The 12,758-nt window shown below is 45.5% G+C and overlaps 1 protein-coding gene across 1 annotated transcript in view; it reads left to right on the top strand.

The window, feature by feature from the left end:
• The window catches only part of rasgef1ba (RasGEF domain family, member 1Ba), a 62,328-nt gene that overhangs the window by 38,953 nt on the left and 10,617 nt on the right, over window positions 1-12,758 (top strand). The window contains exons 7-10 of the mRNA XM_041835856.2: window positions 757-852; window positions 1,049-1,151; window positions 9,983-10,062; window positions 11,174-11,269. Coding sequence (XP_041691790.1) covers window positions 757-852; window positions 1,049-1,151; window positions 9,983-10,062; window positions 11,174-11,269 — 375 coding nt within the window. The remainder of the gene's footprint in view (window positions 1-756; window positions 853-1,048; window positions 1,152-9,982; window positions 10,063-11,173; window positions 11,270-12,758) is intronic.

Below are 12,758 nucleotides of genomic sequence, written 5' to 3'. Positions count from 1 at the left end.
TTATTTTCCCCATAGCAATGTCCAACGAACCAGAGGTAGGACTAGAAGCTAGCGAGCTCTATAGGTAGATCAAATATGTGCCTCTTCTTTAAACGTCCCTTTGTCTGTCTGGAGGGCATAGAATGCTTGGGCCGTATCGCCTAGCAACCACTCAGCTACAAAACCCAAGAGTTTTGTTTTGGGAGGCTGCGTGGAGCTTGTGTGTGTGTGTCTGCTCGCCAGCGTTTTTGCTGCTAGGCAACAATGAGACTTGGGGGGGGGGGGATTTTGGCGCTCTTTCTTTTGTGCCTTGGGCTACCTCTACATCCACTTCCAAAGGGTTGGGAGGGGCCGTGTGTGTGTGTGTGTGTGTGTGTGTGAGGGTGTGAGGTGACCACTGTGGAGAGAGCTACTTAAGGAATGTTTTATTAGGATCAGAGAGAAATACCTCTGGTCTTTTGACGAATAATCACAGCTCTGCTCAATAATGTAAATAGCTAGCTCGCTAACACCCTGAAGGTGTGACTCAGAGCATAGTGCCAAGTCTGCAATAATAGTCTAATTACAAAGACAACTATGAAGCCTATACGTCCATGTGGGGATCTAGGTTCACTTTTTGAAATAAAACGGCAGAATGTTGAACTGTTTTACTCATTTTGTTGTTGGCAAAATACCTAATTTAAAAATAAGGTAAGTAATGCTAATGAAATGCTATTGATAACTAAATGTTACGCTATCTATGCCATCTAAATGAAATGGCTGTGTTTGTCTCCACAGAGCTGCTTCAGCGACCACAAGAAGGCTAGCAACCTGGAGGCGTATGTCGAGTGGTTCAACAGACTCAGCTTCATGGTGGCCACAGAGATCTGCATGGTGCGTAGCTAGTGAGCTAGCGTTTACCCTATTGCAGCTAAGCTAACTTAGCTAGTGTTTACCTTACTGCGGCTTATTTAAATTAGCTAGCTAGCGGTACCTTGGCTATCATCACGTATCTTTTTTTACTTTTTGACCTGAGGGTTTATTTTGAGCTTTTGTTGTTGTTGACTTGTTATTGTTGTTGACTTGACAGCCTGTAAAGAAGAAGCAGCGAGTGCGAGTCATCGAGTTCTTCATCGACGTGGCGCGGGAATGCTTCAACATCGGCAACTTCAACTCTCTCATGGCCATTATCTGTAAGTGTTTATCGTTGTTTTTCTATTTGTTGTTGTTTTTTCACCCCCCCTTGTCACAAATCAGTCCACTGCTCACTTGCTGTACACACAAAAGGCTTTTTGTCGACAGTCAGGAAATTCAATCAGTAAATGCAATTTGTTGTTCAGCAAGACTTTGTACCTTCCTAATCCCTATATTATCCCCAACCCGAAACGACATCGCCTTAAAAGTCTTTCAAATCTAGCTTATTTCTTTCTTTTGGGCTGAAGTTTTCCCAATAAAAGTGACCCATTTGGCCATAGAAATTGTCCTTGACCTGAATAGAAAGGGGAACTTTCAACTAAAATTGCTAATCTTGAGCAGAGTGGCTCTAATCCAGGGGTAGACAACCTTTTTCACGTGGAGTGCCAATTTACAATTGATCTTACAATTTCTACCAGTCTGCCAATTATGATTTTCATTTGCACATTTTCTTGGAACAGTTTATTTTCATTTATAAAAAATAAAATATGCCATTTAGCAGACGCTTTTATCCAAAGCGACTTAGTCATGCGTGCATACATTTTTACGTATGGGTGGTCCCGGGGATCGAACCCACTACCTTGGCGTTACAAGCGCCGTGCTCTACCAGCTGAGCTACAGTAATATATTATCTCAAAATCATTGTCAAAATCATTGTCATGTCCTTAATCTAAATCTAAATTAACCAAATAAACATTGTAGATTAGAAATAGTGGGGATTAAAGGTAAATGTACTAATGGTGTTATACGGTATGTAATGGGGAAATGATAGACAAAAATTCAAAGGGCAAACAATTCACACAATGAAGTTATGAAATAATGAATAAGCACGAATTGACGGGAGAGAGTGCATTCTGGAGAGAGACACTCCTTGTGCATTTTAGCAACACTCCCGTTCTTCTTGACTCAACATTTTAAATGATACCCAAGACACATTATCTCCACACATACAGTAGGCCTAAGGAATACTCTCACAAACGGTGTCAGGTCCAAAGCAGTAGCCATTTATGGAAAATGAATGCAATTTTGAAACGAATGCAATTTCAATTTTATCAAATTGCTTGACGTGCCAAGGCAAATACCCTCGCCTGCTGGCCTTACGTTGCCGATGCCTGCTGTCTGTCAAGCTCCATCTTTGACTAGTCAGGCCTAAAAGCTGCGGTGGGGTGGTGAAGGGGCAGCTGGTCAGGCCTGAAGGCTGGGGTGGAGGGGCAGCTGGTCAGGCCTGAAGGCTGGGGTGGAGGGGGTGGTGGAGGGGGAGCTGGTCAGGCCTGAAGGCTGGGGTGGAGGGGGTGGTGGAGGGGGAGCTGGTCAGGCCTGAAGGCTGGGGTGGAGGCTGTGACTTCCGTCTCGCTTCCGCATTGTCTCCGTACTGCTGTGCTGTTTGTTGCTACTTGGCTACCTGCCAAACTATTCACGTTTTACTTTTAATAAATGTTTAATCAATCTTTGTGTTCAACAAATTTACCAACTTTTTAGTTTTGTCCTCACTCATCTTTTTTCGTTAAACTTTATCACCCCGGACGTCTATCCCGAGACAGAAGAGTCATTTTCCTGTGCGTTTTAGCTGCCAACTTTACGTTATTTTCCTTTTTTCCATCGCAACTTTTTTCCCTTATTCAACTTTTTCACTCCGGACGCTTTATCTGGACATGGTTCATCAACATCTTCAACAGCCGAAGCTAAGTAGTAACATTAACATGATGTCTTCTAATTGCAGTCGCTGTACTCATAATATACAGGAGAACGATCGCCTTACGGCGAAAATAGCTGTGCTACAAGCCCAGCTTCAGACGCAATCGTTAGGCAAGGGTAATCTCAGTGTAGGAAAGGAAGAAACAGCGTCTGTGCCACCAGTAAGTACAGACAGTAACGTTAGTATAAATCCCCCCGCACAGTCCCCGCAGCCGGACAACTTTCTCATGGCTTCTGGAGGGAAATACTGTTGGAATGCTCAACCGGTGTCGCTCATTCAGCCGACAGAAACCTTCAACCGGTTTTCCCCATTATGTAGCGAGTCGGAGTCTGAGTCTGAGTCTTCTCTAGTCTCTACTCCTCCCGTTACGGGGTCTGAGACGCCGAAGGCTCCCACCATTAGCTCTGACAAATTGAAAACCCTAGTCATTGGCGACTCCATTACCCGCAGTATTAGACTTAAAACGAATCACCCAGCGATCATACACTGTTTACCAGGGGGCAGGGCTACCGACGTTAAGGCTAATCTAAAGATGGTGCTGGCTAAAGCTAAAACTGGCGAGTGTAGAGAGTATAGAGATATTGTTATCCACGTCGGCACCAACGATGTTAGGATGAAACAGTCAGAGGTCACCAAGTGCAACATAGCTTCAGCTTGTAAATCAGCTAGAAAGATGTGTCGGCATCGAGTAATTGTCTCTGGCCCCCTCCCAGTTAGGGGAAGTGACGAGCTCTACAGCAGAGTCTCAGCACTTAATCGCTGGTTGAAAACTGTTTTCTGCCCCTCCCAAAAGATAACATTTGTGGATAATTGGCCCTCTTTCTGGGACTCACCCACAAACAGGACCAAGCCTGACCTGCTGAGGAGTGACGGACTCCATCCTAGCTGGAGGGGTGCTCTCCTCTTATCTACCAACATAGATAGGGCTCTAACTCCTCTAGCCCCACAGTGAAATAGGGTGCAGGCCAGGCAGCAGGCTGTTAGCCAACCTGCCAGCTTAGTGGAGTCTGCCAATAGCACAGTCAGTGTAGTCAGCTCAGCCATACCCATTGAGACTGTGTCTGTGCCTCGACCTAGGTTGGGCAAAACTAAACATGGCGGTGTTCACCCTAGCAATCTTATTAGGATAAAGACCTCCTCCATTCCTGCCATTATTGAAAGAGATCGTGATACCTCACATCTCAAAATAGGGTTACTTAATGTTAGATCCCTCACTTCAAAGGCAGTCATAGTCAATGAACTAATCACTGATCATAATCTCGATGTGATTGGCCTGACTGAAACATGGCTTAAGCCTGATGAATTTGCTGTGTTAAATGAGGCCTCACCTCCTGGTTACACTAGTGACCATATTCCCGTGCATCCCGCAAAGGCGGAGGTGTTGCTAACATTTACGATAGCAAATTTCAATTTACAAAAAAAAAAATGGCGTTTTCATCTTTTGAGCTTCTAGTCATGAAATCTATGCAGCCTACTCAATCACTTTTTATAGCTACTGTTTACAGGCCTCCTGGGCCATATACAGCGTTCCTCTCTGAGTTTCCTGAATTCCTATCAGACCTTGTAGTCATAGCAGATCATATTCTAATTTTTGGTGATTTTAATATTCACATGGAGAAGTCCACAGACCCACTCCAAAAGTATTTCGGAGCCATTATCGACTCAGTGGGTTTTGTCCAACATGTCTCTGGACCTACTCACTGCCACAGTCATACTCTGGACCTAGTTTTGTCCCATGGAATAAATGTTGTAGATCTTAATGTTTTTCCACAAAATCCTGGACTATCGGACCACCATTTTATTACATTTGCAATCGCAACAAATAATCTGCTCAGACCCCAACCAAGGAGCATCAAAAGTCGTGCTATAAATTCTCAAACAACACAAAAATTCATTGATGCCCTTCCAGACTCCTTCTGCCTACCCAAGGACGTCAGAGGACAAAAATCAGTTAACCACTTAACTGAGGAACTCAATTTAACCTTGCGCAATACCCTAGATGCAGTTGCACCCCTAAAAACGAAAAACATTTGTCATAAGAAACTAGCTCCCTGGTATACAGAAAATACCCGAGCTTTGAAGCAAGCTTCCAGGAAATTGGAACGAAATGGCGCCACACCAAACTGGAAGTCTTCCGACTAGCTTGGAAAGACAGTACCGTGCAGTACCGAAGAGCCCTCACTGCTGCTCGATCATCCTACTTTTCCAACTTAATTGAGGAAAATAAGAACAATCCAAAATTTCTTTTTGATACTGTTGCAAAGCTAACTAAAAAGCAGCATTCCCCAAGAGAGGATGGCTTTCACTTCAGCAGTGATAAATTCATGAACTTCTTTGAGGAAAAGATCATGACCATTAGAAAGCAAATTACGGACTCCTCTTTGAATCTGCGTATTCCTCCAGGGCTTAGCTGTCCTGGATCTGCACAGATTTGCGAGGGCCTGGGATCGGGAGAGACACTTAAGTGTTTTAGTACTATATCTCTTGACACAATGATGAAAATAATCATGGCCTCTAAACCTTCAAGCTGCATACTGGATCCTATTCCTACTAAACTGCTGAAGGAGCTGCTTCCTGTGCTTGGCCCTCCTATGTTGAACATAATAAACAGCTCTCTATCCACCGGATGTGTACCAAACTCACTAAAAGTGGCAGTGATAAAGCCTCTCTTGAAAAGCCAAACCTTGACCCGGAAAATATAAAAAACTATCGGCCTATATCGAATCTTCCATTCCTCTCAAAAATTTTAGAAAAAGCTGTTGCGCAGCAACTCACTGCCTTTCTGAAGACAAACAATGTATACGAAATGCTTCAGTCTGGTTTTAGACCCCATCATAGCACTGAGACTGCACTTGTGAAGGTGGTAAATGACCTTTTAATGGCGTCAGACCGAGGCTCTGCATCTGTCCTCGTGCTACTAGACCTTAGTGCTGCCTTTGACACCATCGATCACCACATTCTTTTGGAGAGACTGGAAACCCAAATTGGTCTACACGGACAAGTTCTGGCCTGGTTTAGATCCTACCTGTCGGAAAGATATCAGTTTGTCTCTGTGAATGGTCTGTCCTCCGACAAATCAACTGTACATTTCGGTGTTCCTCAAGGTTCCGTTTTAGGACCACTATTGTTTTCACTATATATTTTACCTCTTGGGGATGTTATTCGAAAACATAATGTTAACTTTCACTGCTATGCGGATGACACACAGCTGTACATTTCAATGAAACATGGTGAAGCCCCAAAATTGCCCTCGCTAGAAGCCTGTGTTTCAGACATAAGGAAGTGGATGGCTGAAAACTTTTTACTTTTAAACTCGGACAAAACAGAGATGCTTGTTCTAGGTCCCAAGAAACAAAGAGATCTTCTGTTAAATCTGACAATTCATCTAGATGGTTGTAAAGTCGTCTCAAATAAAACTGTGAAGGACCTCGGTGTTACTCTTGACCCTGATCTCTCTTTTGACGAACATATCAAGACTGTTTCAAGGACAGCTTTTTTTCCATCTACGTAACATTGCAAAAATCAGAAATTTTCTGTCCAAAAATGATGCAGAAAAATTAATCCATGCATTTGTTACTTCTAGGTTAGACTACTGCAATGCTCTATTTTCCGGCTACCCGGATAAAGCACTAAATAAACTTCAGTTAGTGCTAAATACGGCTGCTAGAATCCTGACTAGAACCAAGAAATTTGATCATATTACTCCAGTGCTAGCTTCCCTACACTGGCTTCCTGTTAAGGCAAGGGCTGATTTCAAGGTTTTACTGTTAACCTATAAAGCGTTACATGGGCTTGCTCCTACCTATCTTTCCGAGTTGGTCCTGCCGTACATACCAATACGTACGCTACGGTCACAAGACGCAGGCCTCCTAATTGTCCCTAGAATTTCTAAGCAAACAGCGGGAGGCAGGGCTTTCTCCTATAGATCTCCATTTTTATGGAACAGTCTGCCTACCCATGTGAGAGACGCAGACTCGGTCTCAACCTTTAAGTCTTTACTGAAGACTTATCTCTTCAGTAGGTCATATGATTGAGTGTAGTCTGGCCCAGGAGTGTGAAGGTGAACGGAAAGGCTGGAGCAACAAACAGCCCTTGCTGTCTCTGCCGGGCCGGTTCCCCTCTCCACTGGGGTTCTCTGCCTCTAACCCTGTTGCAGGGGCTGAGTCACTGGCTTGCTGGTGCTCTTTCATGCCGTCCCTGGGAGGGGTGCGTCACTTGAGTGGGTTGAGTTACTGACGTGATCTTCCTGTCTGGGTTGGCGCCCCCCCTTGGTTTGTGCTGTGGTGGAGACCTCTGTGGGCTATACTCGGCCTTGTCTCAGGATTGTAAGTTGGTGGTTGGGGATATCCCTCTAGTGGTGCGGGGGCTGTGCTTTGGCGGAGTGGGTGGGGTTATATCCTTCCTGTTTGGCCCTGTCCGGGGTTTCTTCGGATGGGGCCACAGTGTCTCCGGACCGCTCCTGTCTCAGCCTCCAGTATTTATGCTGCAGTAGTTTATGTGTCGGGGGGCTGGGGTTAGTTGGTTATACCTGGAGTACTTCTCCTGTCTTATCCAGTGTCCTGTGTGAATTTAAGTATGCTCTCTCTAATTCTCTCGTTCTCTCTTTCTCTCTGAGAACCTGAGCCCTAGGACCATACGTCAGGACTACCGGGCATGATGACACCTTGCTGTCCCCAGTCCGCCTGGCCTTGCTGCTATTCCAGTTTCAACTGTTCTGCCTGCGGCTACGAAACCCCTACCTGTCCCAGACCTGCTGTTTTCAACTCTTTAATGATCGGCTATGAAAAGCCAACTGAGAGACCTGAGCCCTAGGACCATACGTCGGGACTACCGGCCGTGGTGACTCCTTGCTGTCCCCAGTCCGCCTGGCCTTGCTGCTATTCCAGTTTCAACTGTTCTGCCTGCGGTTATGGAACCCCTACCTGTCCCAGACCTGCTGTTTTCAACTCTTAATGATCGGCTAGAAAAGCCAACTGAGATTTATTCCTGATTATTATTTGACCATGCTTGTCACTTATGAACATTTTTGAACATCTTGGCATGGTTCTGTTATAATCTCCACCCGGCACAGCCAGAAGAGGACTGGCCACCCTCATAGCCTGGTTCCTCTCTAGGTTTCTTCCTAGGCTTTCGCCTTTCTAGGGAGTTTTTCCTAGCCACCGTGCTTCTACACCTGCATTACTAGCTGTTTGGGGTTTTAGGCTGGGTTTCTGTACAGCACTTCGAGATATTAGCTGATGTAAGAAGGGCTATATAAAATAAAATTGATTGATTGATTGATTGGAGGGGTGGTGGAGGGGCAGCTGGTCAGGCCTGAAGGCTGGGGTGGAGGGGCAGCTAGTCAGGCCTGAAGGCTGGGGTGGAGGGGGTGGTGGAGGGGCAGCTGGTCAGGCCTGAAGGCTGGGGTGGAGGGGGTGGTGGAGGGGCACCTGGTCAGGCCTGAAGGCTGGGGGTGGAGGGGGGTGGTGGAGGGGCAGCTGGTCAGGCCTGAAGGCTGGGGTGGAGGTGGTGGTGGAGGGGGAGCTGGTCAGGCCTGAAGGCTGGGGTGGAGGGGGTGGTGGTGGGGGGAGCTGGTCAGGCCTGAAGGCTGGGGTGGAGGGGCAGCTGGTCAGGCCTGAAGGCTGGGGTGGAGGGGGTGGTGGAGGGGCAGCTGGTCAGGCATACACAAACACCCATATTAGACTGATGGTTAGCACTGACCAGGGAGGGAGGGAGAGAGCCCTAGCCCCTCTCTCCCTGGAGATGGAGCCACAAGCAGAGACCCTCAGTCTCCAGGGACCCAGAGATGGAGTCGTGGACGGTTAAAAAGAGAACACCAAACAAACGAGTCCCTGGGAAAATGGGCTCTGTCTCTCTCTGCCTGGCTGCTGCGGTTAGTGAGTGTAGTGTAGTGTAGTGTAGTGTAGTGTAGTGTAGTGTAGTGTGTGTGTGACGAGCAGCTCTGACATTGTATAAACACTGAGTAAGTTGAGACACAGCTCCATAACGTTGTGACAAAGAGAGAGGAGATGTGTGAGTTATAGTACCACCAGTCAACACAATGTACCCTTTGTTTATTACACTAGACATGTTTACACACTGTTATTACACTAGACATGTTTACACACTGTTTATTACACTAGACATGTTAACACACTGTTTATTAGACTAGACATGTTAACACACTGTTTATTACACTAGACATGTTTACACACTGTTTATTACACTAGACATGTTTACACACTGTTATTACACTAGACATGTTTACACACTGTTATTACACTAGACATGTTTACACACTGTTTATTACACTAGACATGTTTACACACTGTTTATTACACTAGACATGTTTACACACTGTTATTACACTAGACATGTTTACACACTGTTATTACACTAGACATGTTTACACACTGTTATTACACTAGACATGTTTACACACTGTTATTACACTAGACATGTTTACACACTGTTTATTACACTAGACATGTTTACACACTGTTTATTACACTAGACATGTTTACACACTGTTTATTACACTAGACATGTTTACACACTGTTTATTACACTAGACATGTTTACACACTGTTTATTACACTAGACATGCTTACACACTGTTTATTACACTAGACATGTTTACAGAGTCTCTCTTGCCAACATGCTCTCACAGCATTTAGAAGGCCTTATCGTACCCTCTGGAAATCAGAACCTAATATGGGCTCTTATTTACAAAGATTCTCAGAGTAGGAGTGCTGATATAGGATCATTTTTTTAGTCTTTTAGAACCTTGATCAGTGTATGTCTCTCATGACACACAGACAGACCCGTGATTACCATATGGGAGGGGGAAGTGGGGCGTGTGAACACTATCTGCCTCGGTGCTTCTAAAGAGGAGGAACAGAGGAGAGGTGGGGAGAAGGAAAGAGAGGGAGTGAGAGAGGGAGTGAGAGACTACAGCTTAAGAATGGGTGCAGGAAGGGGGGTTGTGTTATGTCTGTCTGTTTCAACTGGGAAAGCTGTGTGTCTGTTTGTCTGTGTGAAAGCTGTGTGTCTGTTTGTCTGTGTGAAAGCTGTGTGTCTGTTTGTCTGTGTGAAAGCTGTGTGTCTGTTTGTTTCTACTAATTTGTCAGCCTTCTCTCTTTTCTTGCTCTGCAGCTGGGATGAACATGAGCCCTGTCTCTCGACTGAAGAAGACCTGGAGCAAAGTCAAGACTGCCAAGTTTGACATCTTGGAGGTACAAACACAAACACACACACACTTTAATTGTCACTTGCTGCATGTAGTGTCATGCACTTGAGCTTATGCATCATACAATCTAGCGACAGAAATTAAAAGGCACCTAGTGCTTAGTTAACCTTCCCATGTTATCTTTAAAAGCCTAGTGGACTGCCTCTGAGCTGTTGGAAGTAGCTCCATGGGGATGGAGGGAGAGGCAGGTCCTGGGGGATGGCTAGCCATAGACGTAGAGCTCTACCTGGGGCTCAGATAATACTGAGCTCCCTGGGGGTTTGTGGAGGAACCAGATATAGAAGGGGGCTTTCAAGTCAGGAGATGTGAAGTAGCAGAGATTAAAAGGAAATACCAGGTTGGGTCCCAGTGTAACCCAGGAGCCATCAAAGGAACAGGTTTCTCTCTCTCTCTCTCTCTCTCTCTCTCTCTCTCTCTCTCTCTCTCTGTCTCTCTGTCTCTCTGTCTCTCTGTCTCTCTGTCTCTCTGTCTCTCTGTCTCTCTGTCTCTCTGTCTCTCTGTCTCTCTGTCTCTCTGTCTCTGTGTAGGGATGTTCCTGCTAGTGATGTTGTTGGTGGCTGTGGTGTTAGGTTATTGTCCTCCCTCTGTGTTGATAGAGGTCAGAGTGCTGATAGCCTGGTTTGATGGCTCCATCTGTCTTGCTGCATATGTGTGCCTGCAGTTGATTTGACAGGGTTGGTTTATGTGTGAGTGATTGATCGAGTCATTGAGAAGGTTTCTCCCACAACCAAGAAACCTTTTTAGGGGAAGGGTGGAGTGGTGAGGTTGTGGGTTCTGATTTTCCTCTATGAAGGGTAGACCATCGCTCCAAGCCTGGCCAATGACTGACTAACGACCATATTTTAACCATGACCATATGTTTACAATTACATTTACCAAGTAGTAATGCAGTCAATGCATGTATCCATATACTATATGATGAGGGAGATGGACTAAAGGTGAACTAAAGCGTACGGTCTCCATCTCACTCTGAGGATGTAAAAGCTAGAAGAAAAAGTCCTCTTCTAAACAAATATTTCATCTGAGAACTGACTTTCTGCTGCTATACTGGCGTTTATAATGCTAATCTCTCTTCCCTCTCTCTTCCCTCTCTCCAGCACCAGATGGATCCTTCCGGTAACTTCTACAACTACAGAACAGCGTTTAGAGGAGCAACACAGAGGTCTAGAACGGCCAACAGCACTAGAGAGAAGGTGAGCCTCGATACGTTCACACACATCTGAGATTCAAGGCCTGTGTTTTATAAACCGTATTGACCCTCCCGTTGTCCTCGGGTCAAAATGACCCGCCACTGTGTTGAACCAACTTTATTTAATGTTTATATTTTTGGGATCATTTGTGAGAAGGAGGCAGTGAGACTTTAAAGAAAGTATCACTGCCTCCTTCTCACAAATGATCCCAAAACATATATAAATATTAAATAAAGTTGGTTCAACACAGTGGTGGGTCATTTTGACCCGAGGACAACGGGAGGGTCAAGGGTCGGAGAGCAGATCTGGGAACAGTATTGCTTTTTAGATTGTAATGAATAAGATTACATGGACAGGGTGGACCTGTTACAATATCAGGACTCCTATCCTGAGATGCTGATCCTGATGCCTTCAGTTGCGGAGTCTATCCAGACAGATTCTTCCTCATCAGCCCTTGGATTCAAACCCGCAACCCTCCAGTTACTGGCCCGCCTCTCTAACCACGAGGCTAATGCCAGCCGCCCCCCATTTCCCCCCCTCCATTTCAGACCAAGACAGTTTTAGTGATTCGTGTAGATTCTGATCTCTCCAAATGGTGGGAACGTTCTCTGTTCTCTCTGGCTGTCTGAATTATCCCAGAGCCCATTTCATGTAACCCAGTAAGTGTGTGATCTGTCCAGCTACACCAATTTAAAATGTTTCTGACATTTATGTAAAAAGTAAAAGGGTTGTTTTGAAGTGTTTGACGCACGCTGCACTCCACTTAGCCCAGAAGACTAACAAACACGGCGTCTCTCTCACAACTGATAAGCAGCAATTAATTATTACATAAAGTGGAGATCTGTATCGTGCGTGTCTTTCATGGAAACAGAAAACAAGTGGAGGGAATTTGGTGGGAATGAGAAGAACTTGAAAAGCATTCCAGAACATGAAAAGCATTCCAGAACAGCCTTCTGTGTGGCCATCGGTTGGTTTGCTTCGATCTTATCCCTGCTCAGTGTTGTCGTGTTATTGACACTAAACACAACAAACTCTGAGGTCTTTGGTTCAGTTGGGACATTGTTACAACTCTGAAGCAGAGAAGTCAAGAGGTGAAGTCATGAATAGGTCAGCTGAGAGCTGGGTCTGGTATGGACGTCAGAGAGCTGGGTCTGGTATGGACGTCAGAGAGAGAACATGAGGGCCTCTTTTCCTCCTCCAATCAAAATATGTTCAGTTCCTTTTCAGGAAAGGAAAAGGGAACATGGCTGCCATAATGCTCTCTCTCTCTCTCTCTCTCTGCTTGCGTCTGTCTCCCTCTAACCCACCCTGACCTGACCACGTGTGAACCGGCCAGCCTGTTCCAATCCCGCTTGCGTTAGTCCACCGGGTTAGCCTAGTGTTACTGGGTTAGCCTAGCTAGCGGGTTAGCCTAGCTAGCGGGTTAACCTAGCGGGTTAGCCTAGTGGGTTAGCCTTGGCTAACGATTTAGCCTAGCGGGTTAGCCTAGTGG

The sequence above is a fragment of the Coregonus clupeaformis genome, chromosome 18, assembly GCF_020615455.1.
Source record: "Coregonus clupeaformis isolate EN_2021a chromosome 18, ASM2061545v1, whole genome shotgun sequence".
NCBI lineage: Eukaryota > Metazoa > Chordata > Actinopteri > Salmoniformes > Salmonidae > Coregonus > Coregonus clupeaformis.
The sequence above is the reverse complement of the archived record's forward strand: the minus strand, read 5'-3'. Positions and strand labels throughout refer to the sequence as shown.